The following is a 21,587-nucleotide window of genomic DNA, read 5'->3' as shown; positions in this document are numbered from 1 at the left end:
AGGCCAGACGCGGTGGGATGCCAAGGAGACGCCCCAGGGCGCTGGGAAGGAAACAGGAGCCGCGGTTGTTGTTGTAAACACTTCAGCGCCACTCGAACGGAAACACCTGCGGTGGGGCCCCACCCCCGCGGCTGCTCCAGCCCCCCGCCGCCCCCCCTGGGGTCGCGTCTGGCCCCCTCGGTGGACAGGGTCTCCCTCTCCACCTCTGGCGCTGGGTCTCTGTCCCCTCTCTAGATCCTTGTCCCCCTCCTTTCTGGGTCTGTCCCTCCAGGTCCCCGTTGCCCCCCAGGTCGCTGTCTCCCCACTCTCTCTAGCCCTACTCCCCCACCCCAGGCTCACTAGGTCCCGGTTCCCCTGGGTCCGTTGCCCTTGGGCCCCTTCCTCGAGGCCGGGCCCGCCACCCTCCTCTAAGTCCTTGTCTGCCTTGAGGGGTCTTTTCCTCTAGCAGGGGATGGGGCAAAATTCTAGGCTGAAACTCCGGGCGCCCCCCCCCCACCGTCCCTGCCCCTTCCTGCCCTCTTTGATGCGTCCCCACTTCCTCTGGCAGGAACCCCGCCCTCTCTGAGTCGCGGTGAAAAGGAGCTGCTGTGCCTGTCCGTCAGGCGCGACCTGTTCCTGGACGCCTCTCCTCACGGCCTTGTCTCCCAACCCTTGTACCAGTGCTGTGTCTGGGTCCCTGGTGCAGGTATGGGGGGCAGGGCCCTGGGGCCCCAGCAGCGCCAGCCCGGATAAAGTCGGCGGGGGACTCAGGGCGCCCTTGCTGCCAAGGCCGGTGAGTCTGCCCACCTGTCCGCCACCCTGCACCAGGTGCTCTCTCCCTTCCAGGGCTGCACCAGCCCACCTGTCGGTGCGCTGTGCAGGCCTGTCCCTGTGGCCACGGCTGGTGGGTGACATCCAAGCTGCTCCCCTCCACTTTCTTCTCATTGCTAAAGCATTTAGCACCCCACCTGCCTCCTCTCACTTCCCCATTCCAGCTGCTGCCTCGAGTCTCCCCTTAACCACCTACCTCAGTTTCCATTTCCAATCTCTTACCTCTGGGGAGAGCCAGCATCTGCAGGCTGGGGCCTCTCAGCCTAGACTCTGGGAAAGCTGACCAACCTGCCCCTATTCACTTGCTATTTATGGACATGCCTTAGGAGCAAGTTTCCAGAGGGGCCTCCCCGGTGGCGCAACGGGTAAAAGTGCAGCACTAAGCAGCAGCCGTCAGCAGCACGAGTTTGACCCCTGGCCAGGGAGTGACCCCCAGGGCCCAGCAGACCCCTCCTGTCGCTTCGCTGCTCCCCTTAGCAATGTTTAAGTCAGTCTGCCTGTTGTGCTCCCCACGCTTTTTCTGGGGTGCCCCCTCACCACACACCCCCACCCTGACCTCTGGCCTACAACACGGCTCTTGTATGCATAAATGAATAAATCTTTAAATAAAGTCACCAGAATTCAAGACTCGGCTCAGCAGTTTGCTGGGCCCCAGGCAATCTGCACTCTCCGGTGGTCTTGCAGGTGTAAAATGGGGTGACTGTCACTTAGGAGGCACAAGAGGCTGCTGGGGGTCTTGCCTGGCTCCTTCAGTCCAGAGACGGGTAGATCCAGGTTCAAGCCCAAATCCTCACAGCCAGGGCCCCCATCAGGGCCCCCTGGCCCAGAGGGGGGCTGCTGCTTTCCCCCAGTTCCCAAGCAGACCAGAGTCTACAGAACGCAGGGCCTCCACCCTCACTTCCTCCCAAGAGACCTGGGGGGGCTGCTCAAGATCAAGTAAAAGGCCTCATTTATTCCCACACCAAGAAGGTAACGAGAACGCCACAGGTCCCAGGGAGGCGGCATCTGGAGGCAAGTCACATCCCCCAGCGATGTAGGCAGCAGGCAGCTCGACCCCACAACCTATGCAAGACCCCATCTTTCCACGACCACCCCTCAATTCCCGGCTCTTCTCTCCCCACCCAGGGGTAAGGGTGCAGGCACCTGGAGCCTGGCCTGTGGGTAGAAAGAGCTTTTATTGCGTTGGGGCGGGCGGGCAGCTCAGAATTTCTGGAACTGCTTCTTGGTGCCGGCAGCCTTGGTCACCTTGAGCACGTTGAAGCGCACCGTCTTGCTCAGGGGCCGGCACTCGCCCACGGTGACGATGTCGCCAATCTGGACGTCCCTGGGGAGGGGGTGGCCACGTTACGGGTGGCCTCTCAGCTTGGACCCACTGAACCCAAGACGCCCCTCCACTTCCCCCTGTCCCTAAAGCACGGCACCAAGCCCAAGGCTGGGCAGGGGGTGCTGCGGGCTTCCGGGGCCCAGGGGCAGAAGAGCTCCCCTGCCACCCCTGCCTGACAGAAGCCTGGGCTCCCTCCCCTGCCACCCCACCTGGCAACCCCGGCACAGTGTTAACACCAGGTCAACCCCCCCCCCCCGCCGCCGACCTTCAGCCCTGGCCAGAGCCCTGTCCTCCACGTCCAGGAGGGTGGCTGGATGGACTGCGGCCCTGGGGCCACACTCACCTGAAACAGGGGGACAGGTGGACAGACATGTTTTTGTGGCGTTTCTCGAAACGGTTGTATTTCCGGATGTAGTGGAGATAGTCTCTGCGGATGACAATGGTTCTCTGCATCTTCATCTTGGTCACCACGCCTGGGGGAAGAGAGGCTGTCTGGCAGGGCCCCTGGGAGCGGGTTCCCCGAGAGAGAAGCTTCACTGCTGGCATCAGCTGTGCCAAGAGGCTTTCTCAGCAGTGCCCGTGGCGGGCATCTGAAGACCATCGTGAGAGCAGACATCACCTGCCAGAACCACCTCCTCTCCCTGCCGAGGTAGCGATCTGAGCACAGGTTCCCAGAAGCCTCACTCACCCGACAGGATGCGCCCTCGGATGGAGACATTGCCGGTGAAGGGGCACTTCTTGTCAATATAGGTGCCCTCTATGGCCTGCGGGAGCAAGAGAGGGGCATGAGGCTCCCACCAGGGCCTGCCGGGGAGGGTGTGGCCTCGGGGTCACAGACTACAAGTCCCAGCGGCGCCCGCGGCCACTCGGGCCACGTGCGGGGCCGCGCGTGTTCCTTCCCTCCGCGGGACCCCTACCTCCTTGGGCGTCTTGAAGCCCAGACCGATGTTCTTGTAGTATCTCGGGAGCTTCTCCTTGCCGGTCTCCCCGAGCAGGACCCTCTTCTTGTTTTGGAAGATGGTCGGCTGCTTCTGGTAGGCGCGCTCCGTCTGCCGGCACAGGGCACAGTCGGGGAGCTGTCGAGCCCGGGCAGGGCAGCCCGGCCTGGGGCGCCCCCCGAGGCCCCTAGATCAGTGCCCCGGACTGCGCCCTACGACAGTCAGCCCAGGTCCCCCGCTAACCCAGACTCGGCTCCAAACCTAGGTCACTTCGGCACTGACGCCCGGAAACCGCTCCCACCGCCTGCTGCTCTAAGTGCTCCCAGGCGGACCCCTAAACGCCGCGGCCTCAGGAAGACCACCCGGAAACCCCGAGTTTTAGATCGCTCCTAAGACGCTCGCGCCGCCATGAAGCTGCAAGTGCGGAGCCCCCCAAGGGCTGAGGCGGCGCGAATGCAGAAAACGCAGACGCGCGCCCGCCGCCCGAATTAAACCCCGGTAAAGCGAGGACGTGCGGGAGGAAGCTCCCAATTGGCGAGCGGGGCCCGACGGCCAGGACGTGCCCAAGAGCCCTGTGGGTGCCCCGCGGCCTGGGCGCCAGCCCGCACCTGAATGTCCGCCATCTTTCCGGCCGCTAGGAAAAAGGAAAGTCGCGGCGGCTTCCGAGTTTCCTTATTCTGCGCGCAAGGGCCAGAGCGGAAGTGACGGACAGGGGGCGGGGCAGCGCGGCTTGGCGCGCACGCGTCCTCGGGCGCGCCTGTGATTGACGGACGGCTTAACCTATCGAGCGACTCCAAGACGGCACCCACGCCGCCATGATGGTGAAGGGCAGCGGGTGGGCAAGCGGAGCACTATATCGCGATAGTTAGGCGGTGGCTGGTTCGGCCTGTGCCCGTTCTCGTTGGGAGGTGGGGCCAGCCATGATGGCCTCCCCGAGTTATCGCGAGAGTTGCAAGGAGGCCGCCATGTTTCCGTGGAGTGCAGGTACATGTGGGGCTGGGGGACCGCGTGGTTGTGTCCGTGCAGCGTCCAGCGGGCTGCGGAAGCCGCCATCGCTTTGCGGGGCGGGAGACCGGAAGGTCTTCGGACTTCGCGGCCGCCATCTCTGTGAGGGGCGGGAGCTCACGTCTGCTGTACCGGGCCGCTAACGCGCGGCTTTTTCGGTTTCTGGGCCAGATCAGGAGGCGGGGTTGTGCGGTGAGGCTGGGCGGTGGGTGCCCCGTTTTGTCGATGTCGGGGTGGAGCCCACGGCCGCTCCAGGTTCCCCAGAAAGCGGCTGGGCCAGGATTTCAACCGGGACAGTGGCCCGGCGTCTTCACCCACCTTTAAAGGAGCCCCCGAGCCTCTTTATGTTGATCACCCCGAGTGCGCGGCCAGTGCGTGTCCGGGCCGTACAGGCCACGGGGGCAGCCGCGCGCCTGGCAGCGGGCCACGCCCGCCCCCCCGGTCTTGCAGGGTTTCAGAGCCTCCGCGGCCTGCGTCCCCGGCGTCCCCTCCCTGGTGTCATTTACCGGAGTGTTTCCCCGTCCCGGCTGGGCCACGGGGGTTGGCATGGGGTGGGGGGGACTCAACTGCTTCCCACGACCCCGCCCCAGGGTTTACTGTGGCCCCATTTTATAGCTCAGAGGGGGCAACTGAGGCTCAGCAGGCCTCACTTCTCAGGTGCCACGTTCAGTCGGAGGCAGTCAGGAAATCAACGGGAGCATCTGACTTTTTCTTTTTTTTATGTGGTGTTGTGCCAGGTTTCCAGTTCCCCAAAGCCCACCAAGGAGCCGATTTGATGCAAAGCACGTGAGGGTCTTTACCGCAAGCTGAGCCTGGGCTCCCAACATGCAGCGCAGCATTGAGCGAAGTTATCTTGTCTTAACCCGGTTGGTCTGTGCACGTAAGATGTGACCCTCGCTACTCCCGCTTACCTTGGGACATCTGGCGTTGGTCACTTGCCAACTTGCTCCTTGGCTGTTGCTATGGGATGAGCAAGATTAGGACATTGATAGTTAAACTCAGCCTTGGCACCTTGTTGATAACCGAAATTTAGGCCTGGCTGGTTCAGAAGCAATTCTGCAGCCTGTCATGGCGTCAGTTTGGTCTTTTAAGTAGAAGTGGGGTGTAGGTGCATGAGAAGGGGGTGATAATATTCACCAGCGACAGTGGAGCACAGCAGGCAGACTGAAACACTGCTGAGGGGAGCAGCAGGAGACAGGAGAGGTCCACTTTGCCCAGTGGTCACTCCCTGGCAGAGGATCTAAAGGGCTGCAGGGGCCACTGAGAGCCTCACAGCGCTGAGACTCAACCCCTGCACCACCATGGAGGCCCTGTAAGAAACAAGTAACTCGTAGCTTTAGGATTTGGGTTTTAGCTTCTTAGTGCTGTGCTTCAAGCCAGTGCGCCACCAGGGAGGGAGGGCCAGCTTTAGGATTTGGAAAGGACTTCTGACGTCAGTTTGAAAAATAATGCAGAGGGCCTCCCTGGTGGCTCCAACAGGTTAAAGTGCGGCACTGTGAGCAGCCACTGCAGCTTGAGTTCCATCCCAGCCAGGCAGTGAAACAGGGTGCAGCAGACTCCTGTCTCCCGCGTTCCCCTCAGCAGTGTTTCAGCAGCCCTCCTGTCCTCCCCACTCTGCCTCTGGTGAGTCCTCTCAGCCCACACCTCTGGGCTGCACCCCAGCTCTTGGGTGCATAAACAAATCTTTTTTTTTTGAAAATGCAGAACCCACAGTTGGTATCTCAGACATGTGCTAACCACACAGGCAGGTTACCTAGAAAGGAGCCTCTGGAAGGAAATGTGACATTGCCATGAGCTTTGCATCTCCAGGTGCGATTTCCTCTTCAGGTATTCAGCATGTTGCAGACTGCCGGCGGTGAGATCTGACAAGGGCAAAGCCAGAAGCGCTCTTCCCTTTGATTCCAGCAACCCACTAGTTCCAGGCAGTCACATCTCACCTTGGCGCCTCCACCTGCCCTATCCCACCCACTTCACCAGCGGGCCCCAAGGTGGCACCCTCTGGGGCAGGCAGCCAGGTCCCCCAGGGCTGGGGCAGCTCCATGTGGGACAGCGTGTGTGCCGTGTGCGGCGCACACCCTCACCCATGTGTCCTAAGCAGCCAGTTACTGTCCCCTTCTTTCTGCCAAGCGCCCCTGGGCCAGCCTCAAGTGCACAGACACTGCAAGGACACCAGTTTCTTTCAAAATAATTTATTCGTCTCCCATCACAAAGCCCAGGGAAAGCTCAGGGTGCACCTGTTTCCAGGCTGGCCAGCGGGGTGCAGCACACAGCCCCCCCCCCATGTTGGCACCCTACAGGCTATATGGCCCAGACCAGGAGACACTTTCAAGGCCATTTTGCAAGTACTGAAATTGAACTGGTTGCTACAAGGAGGCGAGGGCAGGTTCTGCCTGCAGCTGGCTTTAAGGACACCAGGGACTAAGGCCCCTTCTTGTTCCCAGCAAGCAAAGGCCCAGGCTGCCGGCCCTGGGGGTCCCCCACACCCCGGGGCGGCGATGGAGGAAGGGCAGGCCAGGTCACGCATGAGGAATTAACAGTCAATTTTATTGGGCTCAGACCAGGAGGCCGTGGGTCTTGAGGACCTCTGTGAACTTGTTGATTTTCTTCTCCACGTTCTTTTCGGCCTGTTTCCGTAGCCTCTGTGGGATCAAGACAGATGTGGTCAGGGGTTGCTGCCTGGGGCCCCCCTTTACACCCAAGGGCCCCAAGCTACTAGTGCCTCAGGCTGCTGCCCTCGGGCACACTGGGCAGGGCCCCTCACCATGAGCTGTTTCTTTTTCCGGTAATGCATCTTGGCCTTCTCCTTTCTCTTCTCCTCCAGCGTGGCTGTCACTGCCTGATACTTCCAGCCGACTTCATGGGCCAGGCGCCCTAGGAAGGCAAACTGCAGGGAGGGAGAGCAGGGAAGTGAGGTCCTGGACGGGAAGCTGGACCGTCAGAGAGGGACTGTCCTGGGCAGTGTAGACTGGGATGAGACCGCCCACCCAGTAGGGCTCCCTGCTCCTGGCATCAGCTGAGCCATTGGCATTATCGGCACTGCCCACAGTGGCATCCGCAGACCATCGTGAGAAAAAGCCATCATCTGCCAGTCTCCGGGACAAGCCAGCCGCCCCATAGGTGCCCGGGCTCCCAGCCCTCTGCTGCCCGCTGGACTCACCTTCCGAGTAGGCTTCAGCCGTACCACCTTGAGAGCCGCAGGAACCACCATCCGCTTTTTCTGTTAGACAGGGAAAGGGGCTCAGAGGGGGGCCAGGGCCAGGTGGGAGACCCCTGGCTGGGGCCGGCGTCTCAGCCAGTGCTGTTCTCATGAGGCTCAAACAATGTAGGTAACCGTGGCACATCACGGACGCCAGGGAGGGTATGTTGCCGGACAGGGTGGCCCAGCTCACCTTGTCATAGGGTGGCGGGATCCCATCAAACACCTTGAGCCGGTCCAGGGCAGCCTGGCCTCGCTTGGTCTTGTGAGGCAGCATGCCTGTGGGGGAGGGGGAGGCCTGCTGAGCGGGCCTGCGAGGACCCCTGTCCTGCCCAAGGGGCAGACTGCGGCCTCAGATGGTAGTGCATGTGGAGTCATCTCATGGTCGGGGGACTCGAACACGAGTGGGAGAAGTTCTCATCACTGGCCAGCCCGTGCCTAGCGCACCAGCCCGCTGTCGGGCCCAGCTCACCTCGCACTGTCCGCCAGAAGATGCGGCTGGGGGCCCGGAAGTGGTAGGGGCCACGAGATGGGTTGGTGTTCATCCGCTTGCGGAGGAAGGCCAGGTACTTCACTGGGGAGAGGAGGTTGTGAGACCATTGCGCCCCAGCCCGCGCTCTGGTCCTCCCAGCACACCCCACACTCCAAACTCCCCAGGTGGCCCCCCCAGGCCAACCTCCCCTAGCCCCAGGCCCAACTTACACTTGTTCCTGTAGAAATTGCCAGAAATGTTGATGCCCTCACAGCGCACGACCACCACCTTCCGGCCTAGAGGAAAGGGACAGTGATGCAAGCAGAAGACATAAATCAGTTCACCTGTGTCGCTACCTCCCCGCTGTTACTGCGCAGGGTCAAGTCTCAGCACTGTCATATTACTGCCAGCCCCTGTGGTATGAATTTGCACCCCAGCCAGGTAGTGACCCACAGGGCGCATCAGACCTCCCTGCTCTGCTCCCTACTGTCTCTGGTGAATCCTCAGCCCTCCCCTGCACCCCAATTTTCATATATATAAGTCTTATAGCAGCTTTTCATCCTGGAAAACTAAGCTGGTGTCCCAGCCTCGGGGAGGAGCAGCCCGCAGGTCTCAGAGCGGTGCATGGGTTGATCTCATGGTCGTGAGACTCAAACGAAAGATGGTGATTGTTGCTCATCACCGACCTCTGGGCCAGAACGTGCTGTCAGGGGACCTGTGGCAGAGGACAGACTTACCCAGCAGCACCTGCTTGGCCACAATGGCCGCCAGGCGGCCCAGGAGGTGGCCTCGGCCATCCAGTACCAGGACCTGGAGACGGGGAGAGTTTAGACACAGCTCTGACTCCCCACCCCAAGCAGCTGTAGCTCACTGTATTCCCCCAGGGTGTCATGTAGTCATTCACCTGGGAACCAGGTTCCAGGACTCAATCTGCAGACTAAGCCTAAAAAGCGAACCACTGCCTTGTCGAATAGGGAATCAAAGCCTATGCCTGGGGCTGAAGGACAAAAATTTCTGAATCAATTATATCGGGCAGCAAGAACGAGTCAAATCAAGGCAGCAAACATAATACGGAGAACCCTGAGAAAACCCAGTTTTCTCGTCCGGACCTCCAAGGTTGTTCCTGGCGTGAAATGCACAGAACACCACGGTTCTGAATGGGTGCGGCCGAGCTCAGGAGGCGACTCGTTAGCTCTGCATCTAGGATGCACCAACACCTTTTTCTTAGCTTCGCCAGGGGCTTGCCTCTAACTGTGAGGCTGTTAGCAGGTGAAGCTCCGGGCACAGCTCGGCTCCCAGGGGCGTGGTTCTGCCCCTTCTCCCTGGCGCGGAGTGACAACCAGGGAAGTGAGGAAGCGGCAGAGACCCGGGTGCCGCGCTCAGCCTCAGGTCCCCGTGTCAAAGCCACGTGCGCAACCGGCCAGGGCCGGGATCTGCCGCCCCCTAGAACCAGCCCGAACCACCCAGAGAGCGGGTCGCGTCCGATCGCTGCGCACTCACTACGGGCTTGGTGCCTCTGTGAGGGCTGCGGGGGCCGGTGGGGCCACGCCGTGGGGGCGGTGGGCACCCCGATTTCGTACAACTTTTGGTACTTCACGGCCAAGCCCTCCGCGTGCTTCCACACTGCCACGGACACACGGCCAGGGCCCGGCCGGATCGAGGTGGCCGCGCCCGCCTGCCGCCCTCGGGGACGGACGGCGCGTCTCCGCCGCCCCAGTAGCGCTTTCCCCCGCGGTGCGGATTCCTCTTACCCCCAAAGCTTCCCGGTTTTGCTCAAGAATCGACTTTAAGCTTCACAACACGCGCACAAGAGTCAAGGGAGCCCAACCCCGTTTCGGCCTGGGACCCACCCGGCCCACGCCGCCCCGGCCCGCGCGGAGCCCACACCTGCCCCTCCGCCATCTTCGGCAGCCGCCTGGGAAAGAAGGAAGAGTTGCTGCAGGGTTTCTTATCCCTTGGAACAGGGGCGGAGGAAGTGACGCGGCACGAGCGGCGCGCGAGGATTCCCGTCTTTTCATTGGCCAGAGGGGCGTGCGCGTGCGCAGAGCTGGCCCACTAGGAGGCGGGTCCTCTTCTGACTGCCCAATCCGGGTAGCGTTCCCGACGGAGCTCGGAGGCCATTGCAGGGTCGGGCGGGAGATCACGTGGTGGGGAGGGGCTTCAGCCGGGGCGGGGCCGTCAGGCCTCGGCCGCCATATTGGAAGGGCCGCAGGTCTCCCTCACGCTGGCGGCGGGCGGTGATTGCGACCCCGCGCGGTGTTACCCTAGAAGCGGCCGCCGCCTGCAGGGTGCGCAGTGGCCAGCAGGGGGCAGCCAGCCTGGCCCTCAGCGCTCCTCAGGGCGGGTTGGCATCTGTGACCTGCCCAGCCCCGGTTCGCCTGGCCCTCCGCGTTCATGGAGGGTGCAAAGAGGGATGGCTGCCAGGTGCCGGAGTGTTCCCCAAAGGAGCTTCTCGGCATCGGGACGCTGGGTCTCGCTGGCACCGCTGGGGTGCCCTCCTCTCCACCCCACCCTCCCAAAAGCAAATCCCACTGGCCAGGAAAGTCACTTTGTAGCCATCAAAGGGGGGGTTGCGACCAGCCCCTCAGCGCGCTGTGATGCAAAAGGTGCAACAGGTAATGGCAACACCTGAGCCTCAAAGAAACCATCTGGGGCCCACTGAGATGCAATTAAAGAACAAAGAAATCTCCAGAGTGAAAATATTGACAACTGTCAGTTAGCTGATACGGAGCTGCCTGGGTGGTTTCTCTCTCCGTCCTCCCAACCCCCAATGCCAAAGACTGAACCACTAGAACTTTGCAAAAAGTGCCGGCATCGCCCTGCGCTGGCCGGGAGGCCCCAGGAGACCTCAGAAAGCAGGTATTGAACAAAAACGTTGCATTCACAGAAAAAAAGCAGCTCCATCCAAACTACCGCAAAGCCCATCCACAGACAGGCGGGGTGGAGCTGGTAGAAAACGATGGTTTATATATAATCTCCTGGGGACAAGAGCTGTGTACAGAGGGGGGCAGGTGGGGCCAGGGCTGGTGCTGGGTGCTGGCATGGCCTCCATCCTGGGCAGAGGGTGGGGGGAGCAGCCGCCAAGGAAGGGACCAGTGTCTAGCTGACGTCCGAGTCCCTGCTGTGTGTCCCCTGGCAGGTGACTCCTCCTTCTGGTGTCCTCTGTGAAACGGGACAACAGGCGGGGATGTGTCAGGCTGTCCGCGGGTCCTGAACAGAGAAGAAAGCAGGACTCAGGGCTGGGCACCCAAACAGGTCCTGTCATTGTGGGCTCGGCGTGCAGGAAGGAAAGGAGATGTGTTTCGATCTGTGCCCGCTGGCCACTTTCATACCCAGAACTTCCTTTCAGTGAGGGTGGAAGGCAGGAGAGTAAGCTCCTGGTCGGAGGACCGTGGAACCCACAGTGCCCCGCACCCTCACCTCCGCTGCAGGCCCCCAAGAGCTGGGGTTTGGTTTCAAAGTAGAATGTTGCCTTTCTAATTTTTTATTTTTGTTGAGCTAATACTGGTTTCCGATGTTGCATATGAGTCAGAGGCACAGAATCAGACCCCACCCACCACCAAGGCTCCCAAAGTCGCCTATCATAGCCCATGGGGCTCCCTCCCAAGGCTGCCCCCCTCCCTTCCCAGCTTTTAGCCACAAGAGCTGAGTTTTTAATTTACCTGATTTTTAAAAATTTATTTTTGTTTATGCATATAGGAGCTGGGGTGCAGGCCACGGTGCAGGGGCGTGTGTGAGAGGACGCCCCAGAACCAGAGTGGGGAGCAGAACATGCAGATCTACTGAAACCCACTGCTGAGGGGAGCAGCGGGCAGACAGGAGCGGTGTGCTGCGCCCTGGGGGTCCCTCCCTGGTCTGGATTGGACTGAGGCCACATGGCAAGACAGCTTCGGGGTGCTGCGCTCTAACCCCTGCGCCACCAGGGAGGCCGGTGTTTTACCTGACTTGAATAATGTGGAAACTGAGAGCTGGGCAAACAGCCCCGGCTGGGCTGGGCTGAGGTAAGCGGAAACCTCGCTGCATTCCTTTAGACGTGTCAGCTTCTGTTTTTTGTTGTCAATTTTGTTTTTACAGTTTTACATAAAAGTACATGAAAATTACTGTTCAGGTTTGTGACCACCAGGATGGACCTAGAGGGCGTATGCTAAGGGGAATAAGTCAACCCCTAAAAGATGCCAAAAACCCTTGATTTTATGTGGAAGATAAAGAATCAAAGCAAAGGAACAAACAAAACAAAACAAACCCTTAGATTCTGACCACAGGATGGTGGTGACCAGAGAGGGAGGGGAGGAGGGGCGTGTGCAGGGAAAGGTTGTGGGGGGTGGATTGGGGCCCTCCCTGGTGGGGCAACAGTTTAAAGCACAGCACTCAGGAGCTGGCCACAGCCCCTGCAGCCTGAGTTCGATCCCCAGCCAGGGAGTGACCCCCCCAGGGCACAGCAGACCTCTCCCATCTCCCCGCTGCCCCCCTCAGGAGTGGATTCCAGTTGATCTGCCTGTGCTGCTCCCCACTGTCTCTGGTGAATCCTCTCACCCCTGCACCTCTGGCCTGTACCCCAGTTCTTGTATGCATAAATAAATAATTTTTTTCAAAATAATCCACTGCTTTGAAAGTAGGTGTCTGCTTCAAAACCTAGCCCGGCAGGGGGCCTGTGTTCTAGTTCCCGTGTTGCTCTGAGGGCTCGCTGTGCTTGTGTGCCTGTGTCACTCCCCTAAGCTCTCAGCAGTCCTGCGGCAGAGGGACTATTAATAGTCTCGTGTGCAGATCAGGAAACGGAGGCAGAAGCGTGAAAAGCACAGATGCCAGAGTCAGAGCATCAGAGTCGAATCCTGCCTCGACGGCAAGCTGTGTGACTTTCGGCAAATGATTTACCTCTCTGTGCTCGACTTCAGCCATTGTGAAATAGGGACGAGCATGGCACCAGCTCCTTGACGAGGTGAGTTAACTTGTAGAGAACCCCAGCACCCAGGCCGGGTCCCTGAGGCGCTAGCGTGTGAGTGCATTCGGACGTGTCTGGGTGAGCCCCCTGCCTCCCCCCCTGCAGCCCCCTGCTGCCCTCACACCTGCCCCCAGGTTCCTTCCTCCATCACCTCCCACGCTCCGAGCAGCCCTGGGCAGCAAGTTCCAGCTTCCTTGACTAGAGTTTGAGCTTGGATTGTCTGGCCACATTTCCCAACACTCCCCACGTCCACCCGGGAAACTTACTGGAATTCCTCCACGCCCAAGCGCCTTGGCTGGCGGTCCCCTGCGGCTTCGGTGGCCAGCCTCTCCTGGCTGCATCCAGCTAGCTCTCCGGGGGCGCTGGGCCCCTCCGGACTCCCTGTCCCCTAACCTCACTCGCCCCTCAGGGCACCCCAGCCATGGGGCCAGCGCGGTTCTCTTCACCAGCTTCTCCTGCGCTGCCCCTTCTGACCCCTGACCCGACCCTGCAGGTACCGTCCTCTGCAGCCCCAAGCTCCTGCCCTAACCCGGGCCTCCTCCGGCTTCCTGGTGTCACCCAGCCCGCTTGTGGCCCCGAGAGGTCTTCCTGGGCCCACAGTGGTGCTGACCCCCACCGGCCCCCTAGGGAGGCCCCCACCCCACCCCGAACCCTCAGAGTCCAGGGTCCCTTACTTGGCCAAGGACTCACCCAGACCACTTAGTGCTCCACCGGCCTCAGGGGCTGCACATCTTGGGGGTTGAAGGCGGGGGCCACCTGTGGACTCCACAGGTCAGCCAGGGCGGCTGGGCCTCGGGCACCCTCCACCGCCCGCTCAGCCGCTCACCTCCTGGGGCCTCCGCCGCCGCCTCTTCCTCCAGTGCAGGCACCAGGCCACCAGCAGCAGCAGCAGCGCCCCTGGCAGGAGCAGCGGGAGCAGCAGAGGGGTCTGCCGGGCAGGCAGCGCCGTGGCCCCCAAGGCCCCCGGGCTCCGCAGGGACAGCGGGGTGGAGGGGTCTGGGGAGAAAGGAGGCCGGTGACGGGGACGCCCGCGGAAAGACAGCCGGGCCTGCAGGCGCCGGGCGTGAGCCGTGGGTCGTGTTCTCTCTGCGCCGCCGCCGTCTCCTCAGCGGTCTCCTCAGCGCCGCAGCTGGGAGAATACCGCCTCCGGGCTGTCAGCAATCCCAGGGAGTGTGGGCTCCGGGAAGGGTCTGGCACAGGGTGCCGGTGGGGGCTGGGTTGGCTTTTGTTTTGCAACTGGACAAAGCCAGCGGTGTGTTGCTTCAAGACGTTTGGGTGGGTGGCAGGCCAGGTGGGGCCGCGGCCAGGGCCGGCGGAGGCCAGCCGGAGGCCCGAGCAGCTGTGTGCGGGCTCCCTGATGCCACAGGCCCGCTCTCTCAGACGCAGGAGCTCGTGTGTCAGTGTGGGTCTAGCCCCCCTTCCACTGACGGCCTGTGGGCTCCGTGCTGGAGACCTGGTCTGTCTTCTTTATGCCAGCGTGGGGGGTGTGAGAGGACTCCCCAGAGACAGAGTGGGGGCAGAACAAGCAGGATTGACTGAAATCCAGCTGAGGGGAGCAGCGGGGAGACAGGAGGGGTCTGCTGCACCCTGGGGGTCCCTCCGTGCCTCACAGTGCTGCGCTTCAACCCCCTGCGCCACCACGGAGGCCCTTGGATCATTCCGAGTTCAACAAACGGTGATTTAAATGATCCATTCCTAAAATGGATACAGTTATTCAAATTAAATTCGGTAGCACCAGACCTTAGTGGCTGCCACGGGTTAGGGATGGCAGCATCGGGAGGGATCGTCTCGCCGGTGCGGAAACGACCTGTGTGGTATAACTGAGGCAGCAAGCGCACCCACTGCTTCTGTGGAATGAAGCCCCTCAAAGTCATACCCCGAAGCTTAAAACCCAAGGCCAGGCTCTCCCTGGTGGCGAGCGGGTTAAAGCACCACACTATGAAGCTCTCTGAAGCCCCGGCCAGGGAGGGACCCACAGGGCGCGGCAGACCGCGGCAGACCTCTCCTGACCGCCCGCTGCTCCCCTCAGCAGTGGACTTTGTTGATCTGCCTGTTCTGCTCCCCACTCTGTCTCTGGTGGAGCCTCTCACCCACCATTCCGCTGGCCTGTACCCCAGTTCTGTAAGCATAAGTAAATAAATCTTAAGTAAAAAAAAAAATCCCGAGACCTGGGCATGGGAGCAGTTGAAGATCCTCAAAGAGAGGATCGAGTTGCACGAGGTGGCCCTCCCTGGTGCTGCAGGGGGTCCCTGGTGCTGCGGGGGTCAAAGCGCAGCGCTGTGAAGCTGCCACAGCCCTTGCAGCACCCTTAGATCCTGGCCGGGGCGTGACCCCAGGGCAAGTGCTGTCTTCTGTCTCCCCTGTCTCCCCGCTGCTCCCCTCAGCAGTGTGTTTCAATTGATTTGTCTGTTCTGCTCCCCACTCTGTCTCTGGTGAGTCTTCTCACTCCCCCTCTCCACTCGTCCCCCACCCCTCTGGCCTGCACCCCAGTTCTTGTATGCACAAATAAGTAAACTGAATCTTGAAAACAAACAACCCTCAACACCAAACTTCCTGCAGAACTGAGGCTACCACAGGGGAGGGTGGGGTGACAGGAGAAAAGGAGGGGCCTGATGGACTGTGGGGGGTCTGAGGGTGTGGCGCTCAGGTGCTGCTGCTGTACATCCGAAGAGATGTGAGCCTGTCCCCCCATTCAGTGCTCTAAATGCACCTGACCTCAACACGGGTGTTTTAAAAAGACGCCCTGCTGCTCTCCTGGCCTCAGCTGCGAGACTACGCTCTGGTCCGGGCTCTTTGTCGCAGGCCCTAGCAAACTAGTCCCCACCAAGCACACACGCGTTACTGGCAAGATCTGAAAAACGGAGGCGAGATGTACGTTTCTTTGTACCTTCCTGTATACCCCAAATTCTTCCAAGCCCCGTCTCCCCGCTGCTCCTCCAGCAGTGGATTTCAGTCAGTCTCTCTGTTCTGCTCCCCACCCAGTCTCTGGTGAATCCTCTCACCCCCCCCAGCCTGTACCCCAGTTCTTACATGCATAAATAAATAAATAAATCTCTTTAAAAAGGGGGAAACAACCAATAACTTGAGAAAAAGTAACAAACCTGAAAACGAAAATGTGAATTCACCTTTTTTGGTTGTTGTTTAAAAGTTTTTTACACATGATTACTGGAAGGTACACCCCGAAACCTGTGGCTCCTGTTTTTGCAAAACAGGGCTGCCTGAGAGAAATAGGAGGGATGTTGTCGTTGCCGGGTCAGGCAGCCCACTGAACCTGAGCGGAGGGCGGGAGGCTGGGGGTGGGGTGGGGGGAGACCTACCTGGCTGACACCGCAGTTTCAGGCACCCGGAGAAATTCCTGCTGGTGATCCAGGGCTTCAGGGCCCCCAGCTGCTGGGAGGTGTCCTGCAGGAGGTGGGAGATGTTGGTCTGGACGAAGCGAAGGCAGCTGGGGAGGGGCTGGGGGCAGGGGAGGGAGATGTCACGGCCACATCGCCCGCTGTGTGGCAGCCCCTGCCCACCACACCCGCAGCAGGGCCCAGGCAGGCGGGTCTCAGGGAGACTTTGGACCCAGTTCCCCAACCAGTTCCCCTGGTTGCTGGGGGCCAGCGTCCTTAGCAACGCCCCCCCCCCAGCAGGGTCGAGAAATCAGCTCATTTGGTGCCTTGGGCTCAGAAGTTACTCTCCCTAGAGGGGTCCCCCCACACTGGGGGGCTGACAGGCCACCTCCACCCCCCTTGGTGCTGCCATCAAAGGGAATCAAGGCCCAGCTGAACTGTACTTCCAGTCCCTGGGAGGGTCTCCGCTCCCCTCCTTGTCCCCCTGCAGTTCAGGCTGACCTCGAAGTCACAAAGGGTGACAAAGTGGATCTCAGTGTCGACGTCCTCCAGCAGCGTCTTCATCCGGGACCCCGCCACGGCCTTCAGCCGGACCACCCAGCGCTGGGCCAGGGAGAGCCGCCAGAAGGAGCCGCAGAGCTCGTCCTGCGGGCAGGGGCGGGGGCGGCCCAGCTCTGGGTTCCGACGCGGAGGGGCTGGGGGCGGGGCTCGGGCGCCGCAGGGCAGAGGGGCTGGCGCAGGACACCGGCCGGGTCTCGGGGGGCACGGCCTGGCGCCCCACTTCCCGCCTCCCCGGGCCCCCCTGCCTGAGACTCACGTCCTGCAGGTTGGAGGCCACCGTGACCGGGTAGTCTTCCAGCAGGTAGTCGGCCTGCGGAGGGGCGCGGGCTGGCTGTGTACAGGAGACGCCCGACGGCGCCCAGAGAGGGGGGCACCCGGGCACCCGGCGGGGGCGTGCAGAGACCCCGGAGCCCGCCCCCGGCCCCAGAAGGGCGGGCGGCGAGGCGGGCGGGCGCTCACCAGCTTGCGGATGACGGCGGCGAAGGTGGAGGAGATGGGGTTGTACCGGAAGGAGCAGTCGGGGGTCCCGCGGAGCCCGGGGCTGAGCAGCAGCAGCAGCAACAGCAGGGAGGTCTGCGGGGCACGCGGCGGCGGCTGCACCCAGGAGCCGGGCGGCCCCACCCCTCCGCTCTCCTTGCTCTGCTCCCGGACTCACTCCAGCCGCCGCCCCGCCATGAACCCCGCTCAGGTGCCGGCTCTGTCCCGTTCCGTCCCGCTGCATCCTCTGCCGTCTGCCTCTCCCCAGCCCTGTGTCCTCCACCCCGCCCGCCTCCTTCACCCCGCCAACCTCCTGCAGCCCTGTGCATCTTGCCCTCAACACGCCCCCGCCCCCCGCTGCCACTGCTCCCCTGCCCCCACGGAGCCCCCCAGGCATACGCACAGTTGGGCTCCAGGCTGGCGCCAGCACTATCATCTCGGCCCGGGGCCCCTCATGCCTGTGGCCGGATCTTGAAGGGGACAGAAGAGCAAGTCTCGGACCCTCACACCCCAGCCCTTTCCTCGCCCGCCCCTTCACCTCCGCAGCCCCCCCTCGGCCCCTTGATGTGGCTAAGTTTCCGCCTCCCACTCCCTCGGGCTTCCTGCGTGAGCCCCAGTTACGCTGAAAACTCCTCATCTCTCCTTCCAAGAACCCCGACGTCCGGTCCCTAGAACCCTTCCCAGGCCAGGGACCCAGGAACTCGACCCCCCATCCCTCCGCCTTCGGCAATAGGAGGGGGACCCCGGCCCCGCCCCTCGGGGACTAGGAGCCCAATTCTCCTCACGCACCAGCCTTGCCCCAGCTGGGTGTGGAGGGGGCAGGCCGGGTGACAGCCGGAGATCGAAAGTGAAAGGGAATTTTGGGGGAGTGAGACGGCGGGGACCGCTGTGGCCCAGGGGCGCCACCTGGCGGCGGCAGGCGGCGGCGCCTCCCCGGCACTCGACTGTGCGGTTGGGTTGATTCCGGGTGAAATACCCAGTGAAAGCCGCATCCGAAGCTACACACCCAGGGCAGGGAGCGAGTCACTGCGGCTTTCATTTCGCCCTAAGGCCCCTCCAGCCACAGCAGGGTAGGCGGAGGCTCGAGCGCTCCAGATGCACCCCCGCACGTGTCCGGCGCCATCGGACCGTATCCAACATCTAACCTCTCTTGCTCTCCCCCTGCCATCACCCAGACCCTGCCACCACCCCCATCTGAATACCAGTTACCTCCTGCTCCAGACTGTCTTCCCCGACCCCCTCCATTCCGGTCCCCATAAGCAGCCAGGAGACCCGTGCAGACTGGGTGGTCTCCAGTCAGCCTCTGCTCCTAACCCTAACCTGGTAACCCCTCTGCACAAGGCCCTGCCCCCCCAGGCCCGACCTCCCAACCCTCCTCCAGCCCAGCCCCCCAGCGTCTGTGCTGGACCCCGATGCACTCCTGCCCCAGACCCCTTGCACTGTCCCTCCCCCCGCCTCCCCCCCCAGTCAGGAATGCGCTTCCCCCAGATACCCACATGGCCAGCCCCATCTGGGGCTCAGCAACCACATTCTTCAGTTTCACCCATCCCACCCCCCCCTTTGCTCTCTCCCGAGATTACCTTCCCGGACAGTTCACTCTTCTCCATTATCAGTTGCTCCCACTGGCATCCCAGCCCTGGGAGGGCTGCAGCCGGCAGTGTGTTCACCCTTCCGCACCTCCAGCACCTAGAACTGTACCTGGATCTTAGCAGGTGCTGAACCGTTTTCTCTTCTTCCCCCCAGCCGCTGCGACTGTGTGTGTCTGACCTTCCTAGTTGCTGGCTCCCGGGAGACGACTAAACTCTAGGAATTTCCCCCAGTAAGCGATAGGAGTGTCTCTGTTATTCAGGGGAGGACCCTGACCACACCTGCTAATGCTAATGGGGTGACTCAGGAGGGTGGCTGGCCTGGACAGAAATACTGATCACTTGACCACAGGGCTGGGGTTCCCAGGGCTTAGCTATCTGGGTTTCCCAGCCCTTAGATCACAGCCCCTGTGGGAGGTGTTTCTCCCCGTCTCGCTGTGTCCTCTCTGCTTTCTGATACCGGCTGTTAGACGTCCCCCCAACCCCCTCAGCCCCAGGTGATCTTCTCTTCAGGCTCTGACTTAATTGATTTTTCTGAATCAGGTCACATTTATGGGTTATGGGAGTGAGGATCGGGATCTACTTTTGGGGGGCCTCCCTCAACCCACTATGTCCCGACAGGAGCTTTCTCCCCTCCAGGCTTTTGCTCATGCTGGTCCCTCCACCTGGGATGCTTTTCCACCTAATTGCTTAATCTCATCCTTACTGCCCTTCTGAGTCAGGAATCATCCTGAGTCAGAAATGCAAATCAAAACCACAAAGAGAAATCACATCGGTTACAGTGACTTTCATTAAAAAGATAGAAAACAAAAGAGGGTATGGGGAAAGGGAGCTCCCCCAGACTCAGTGGGCGGGAAGGTAAATGGTGTAGCAGGCTTGGAAAAAGTAGGGAGGGTCCTCAAAAAATAAGCAATACAGTGATCATGTGCGGCCTTCCTGGTGGTGCAGGGGTTGAGTCTCAGACTATGAAGCTCCGCAGCCCCTGGAGCAGCAGTTCAATCCCAGGCCAGGGAGGGACCCCCAGGGCGCAGCAGACCTCTCCTGTCTCCCCGCTGCTCTCCGCCGCAATGGACTTCACCAGTCTGTCAGTTCTGCTCCCCACTCTGTCTCTGGGGAATCCTCTCACCGCCCCTGCACCTCTGGCCTGTACCCCAGTTCTGTATGTATAAATAAATATATAAATAAATCTTTTTTAAAAAGTTGCACTAAATCAAACATTATTAAAAAACAAAACAAAACAAAAAAACAACCAAGGGTGGAAACAGAAAGGTGACGCAGGCACATGCCGGCTTTAAGCCCACCGTGGCCGTGACCCTGCCCCTGGCCTCAGGAAGTCAGGTTCCTGCCTGCTGAGGGGCGTCCTCAGCCCTGGGCTGGGCTTGGCAGAGATGGGGTGAGTTCTGCTCAGGACATCACTTAGTGGCTCAGTTTGTTCCTTCCATTCCTCTGACGCCGCTTGACAAGATTTTCAGTCCTCAACCCCAGTGCCAGCCTGGGTGAGGCCTCCTGGCCCCCAGCGCCCCTCCCCATGAGACCTCCTGGGTTGCACAGACTAGGAGTCTCCCTGGCAGACTGGGACTTTGTGGTGTTGCGGGTGTGGCCATTCTCTGGGCCTCCAGCTTGGCCTCTGCAGCTGGGGGTCATGCGCGGTCCATGGGCCCGCCAAGCCCTGGCTGGCCGCTTCACCGGCCCTGTGTGCCCTTTGAGCCCCACTCCAAGAGGGGGTGGTGGGCGGCCATGGTACCCGAGCAGAACTGGACGGCCCTTCCGAGCCTGGGATTCACCAAAGCTACCTCTGGGCCTGTCGCATCCAAGCAGGGCTGTTCGCATCTGTCCATGGGCCTCCTTCTGGCAGGAGTCCAGGGCCCAACCCTGAGCACGCGGGGGTGTGGTCCCTGCTTCCTGTGGCCCTGGAGGGAATGGAAGTGATAAGTGCCAACTGGAGGTGAGGCTTGGGGATGAGAGGGGGCGCCCCGGCATCATGGGGGCTGTGTGGAGGGGACAAGTAAGTCCCCCCATTCTGAGAAGGTAGAATGAAGCAGGCACACCTGTGGAGTGGGTGGGCTGGACTTGGAGTGGCGGGGGACCCACTCTCCCCACCCCGACACAGTCCTCTTCGACGCCACTCAGACGTGATGGTTTGTGTGGAAGACCCAACGCGTGCAGGTGGCCGGGTGTGCACGTCTTTGTTCCAGTAAGATCGACAGGGTTGTGTAAGGTCACGGGACCGATGGCCAGTGACAGTCACGCCCCAGGGGCTCGGGGAACAGGTGGCCTCTCTTTGTTTTATTCTATGGTGGCTCTGACTTGTGGCTTTGGACGTCGGAGCTCTGGGCCTTGCGCCTCCGGCAGAGCCGCCCCCACCCTGTTCTACCCGCTTGCCCGCGCCCCGGGCCTGCTTCAGCCCAGCTTAGCTTCTTCGCTATGCTGAACAGCCTGACCTTTCTGGACGAGCCACCTGCTCTGTGCCTCTCTTTGCAGTAGACAGAGCAAGGGCCTCCAAAGAGCTCCCACCCCAATCCCGGACCCCATGAGGATGTCTTACCTGGCCAAAGGCACCTGGTCGGGGTGATGAAGCCCCTGATTTTGTGATGGGGACACTATGGTGGACCAGCCACGCACACCTGTTGCTTCGTTTCCACCGCTAACTTCGTGGCGTCTGTGACAGCCGGGCCCAAAACAGACTTCCCACCCACTGGTCGGCCAGCTGGGAGCTCGGGATCTGCCCTGCTCATGCCGGTGTCCGGAAGCCTAGAAAACAGCCTCCCTCGCAGCGCCCACACGCGGATGTTGGGGATTAACTGCATAGCGGTGTGGACCGCAAGAGTCGGCTCCCAGGCCTGGCAGATAGCTGATTGGCCCGGCGCCTGCCCTCTGCCACAGCTGATTGGCCCGGCGCCTGCCCTCTGCCACAGCTGATTGGCCCGGCGCCTGCCCTCTGCCA

The 21,587-nt window shown here is 61.2% G+C and overlaps 3 protein-coding genes across 7 annotated transcripts; all 3 read right to left on the bottom strand.

The window, feature by feature from the left end:
* Nucleotides 1-1,742: 1,742 nt before the first annotated feature.
* Nucleotides 1,743-3,773, bottom strand: RPS11 (ribosomal protein S11). Its single transcript, XM_004694285.2, has 5 exons — nucleotides 3,681-3,773; nucleotides 3,052-3,183; nucleotides 2,823-2,898; nucleotides 2,478-2,607; nucleotides 1,743-2,134 (listed from the first exon to the last, which is right to left on the bottom strand). The coding sequence occupies exons 1-5, from the start codon at nucleotides 3,693-3,695 to the stop codon at nucleotides 2,011-2,013; spliced, it is 477 nt and encodes a 158-aa protein (XP_004694342.1). The 5' UTR covers nucleotides 3,696-3,773; the 3' UTR covers nucleotides 1,743-2,010.
* Nucleotides 3,774-6,255: 2,482 nt separating this feature from the next.
* Nucleotides 6,256-9,697, bottom strand: RPL13A (ribosomal protein L13a). Its single transcript, XM_004694283.2, has 8 exons — nucleotides 9,633-9,697; nucleotides 8,483-8,555; nucleotides 7,976-8,041; nucleotides 7,746-7,847; nucleotides 7,467-7,552; nucleotides 7,235-7,294; nucleotides 6,839-6,961; nucleotides 6,256-6,716 (listed from the first exon to the last, which is right to left on the bottom strand). Exons 1-8 carry the CDS (start codon nucleotides 9,645-9,647, stop codon nucleotides 6,630-6,632), a joined length of 612 nt encoding a protein of 203 aa, XP_004694340.1. The 5' UTR covers nucleotides 9,648-9,697; the 3' UTR covers nucleotides 6,256-6,629.
* A 1,146-nt stretch (nucleotides 9,698-10,843) lies between these two features.
* On the bottom strand, nucleotides 10,844-17,912 carry FLT3LG (fms-related tyrosine kinase 3 ligand). 5 transcript variants are annotated; one of them, XM_012733444.1, is made up of 9 exons: nucleotides 17,847-17,912; nucleotides 17,461-17,527; nucleotides 17,040-17,153; nucleotides 16,837-16,890; nucleotides 16,521-16,664; nucleotides 16,002-16,140; nucleotides 13,511-13,680; nucleotides 13,375-13,440; nucleotides 10,869-10,955 (listed from the first exon to the last, which is right to left on the bottom strand). In XM_012733444.1, the coding sequence occupies exons 2-8, from the start codon at nucleotides 17,491-17,493 to the stop codon at nucleotides 13,384-13,386; spliced, it is 711 nt and encodes a 236-aa protein (XP_012588898.1). In that variant the 5' UTR covers nucleotides 17,494-17,527; nucleotides 17,847-17,912; the 3' UTR covers nucleotides 10,869-10,955; nucleotides 13,375-13,383. The 5 variants fall into 5 exon arrangements, with proteins under 5 accessions (XP_012588895.1, XP_012588898.1, XP_012588894.1 ...); XM_012733440.1 differs by lacking the exon at nucleotides 17,847-17,912 and having other exon boundaries at nucleotides 17,461-17,787; XM_012733442.1 differs by lacking the exon at nucleotides 17,847-17,912 and having other exon boundaries at nucleotides 16,002-16,086; nucleotides 17,461-17,787.
* Between the last annotated feature and the right edge of the window lie 3,675 nt (nucleotides 17,913-21,587).

Source organism: Condylura cristata, unplaced genomic scaffold, assembly GCF_000260355.1.
Source record: "Condylura cristata isolate star-nosed mole 26May11 unplaced genomic scaffold, ConCri1.0 scaffold00041, whole genome shotgun sequence".
NCBI lineage: Eukaryota > Metazoa > Chordata > Mammalia > Eulipotyphla > Talpidae > Condylura > Condylura cristata.
The sequence above is the reverse complement of the archived record's forward strand: the minus strand, read 5'-3'. Positions and strand labels throughout refer to the sequence as shown.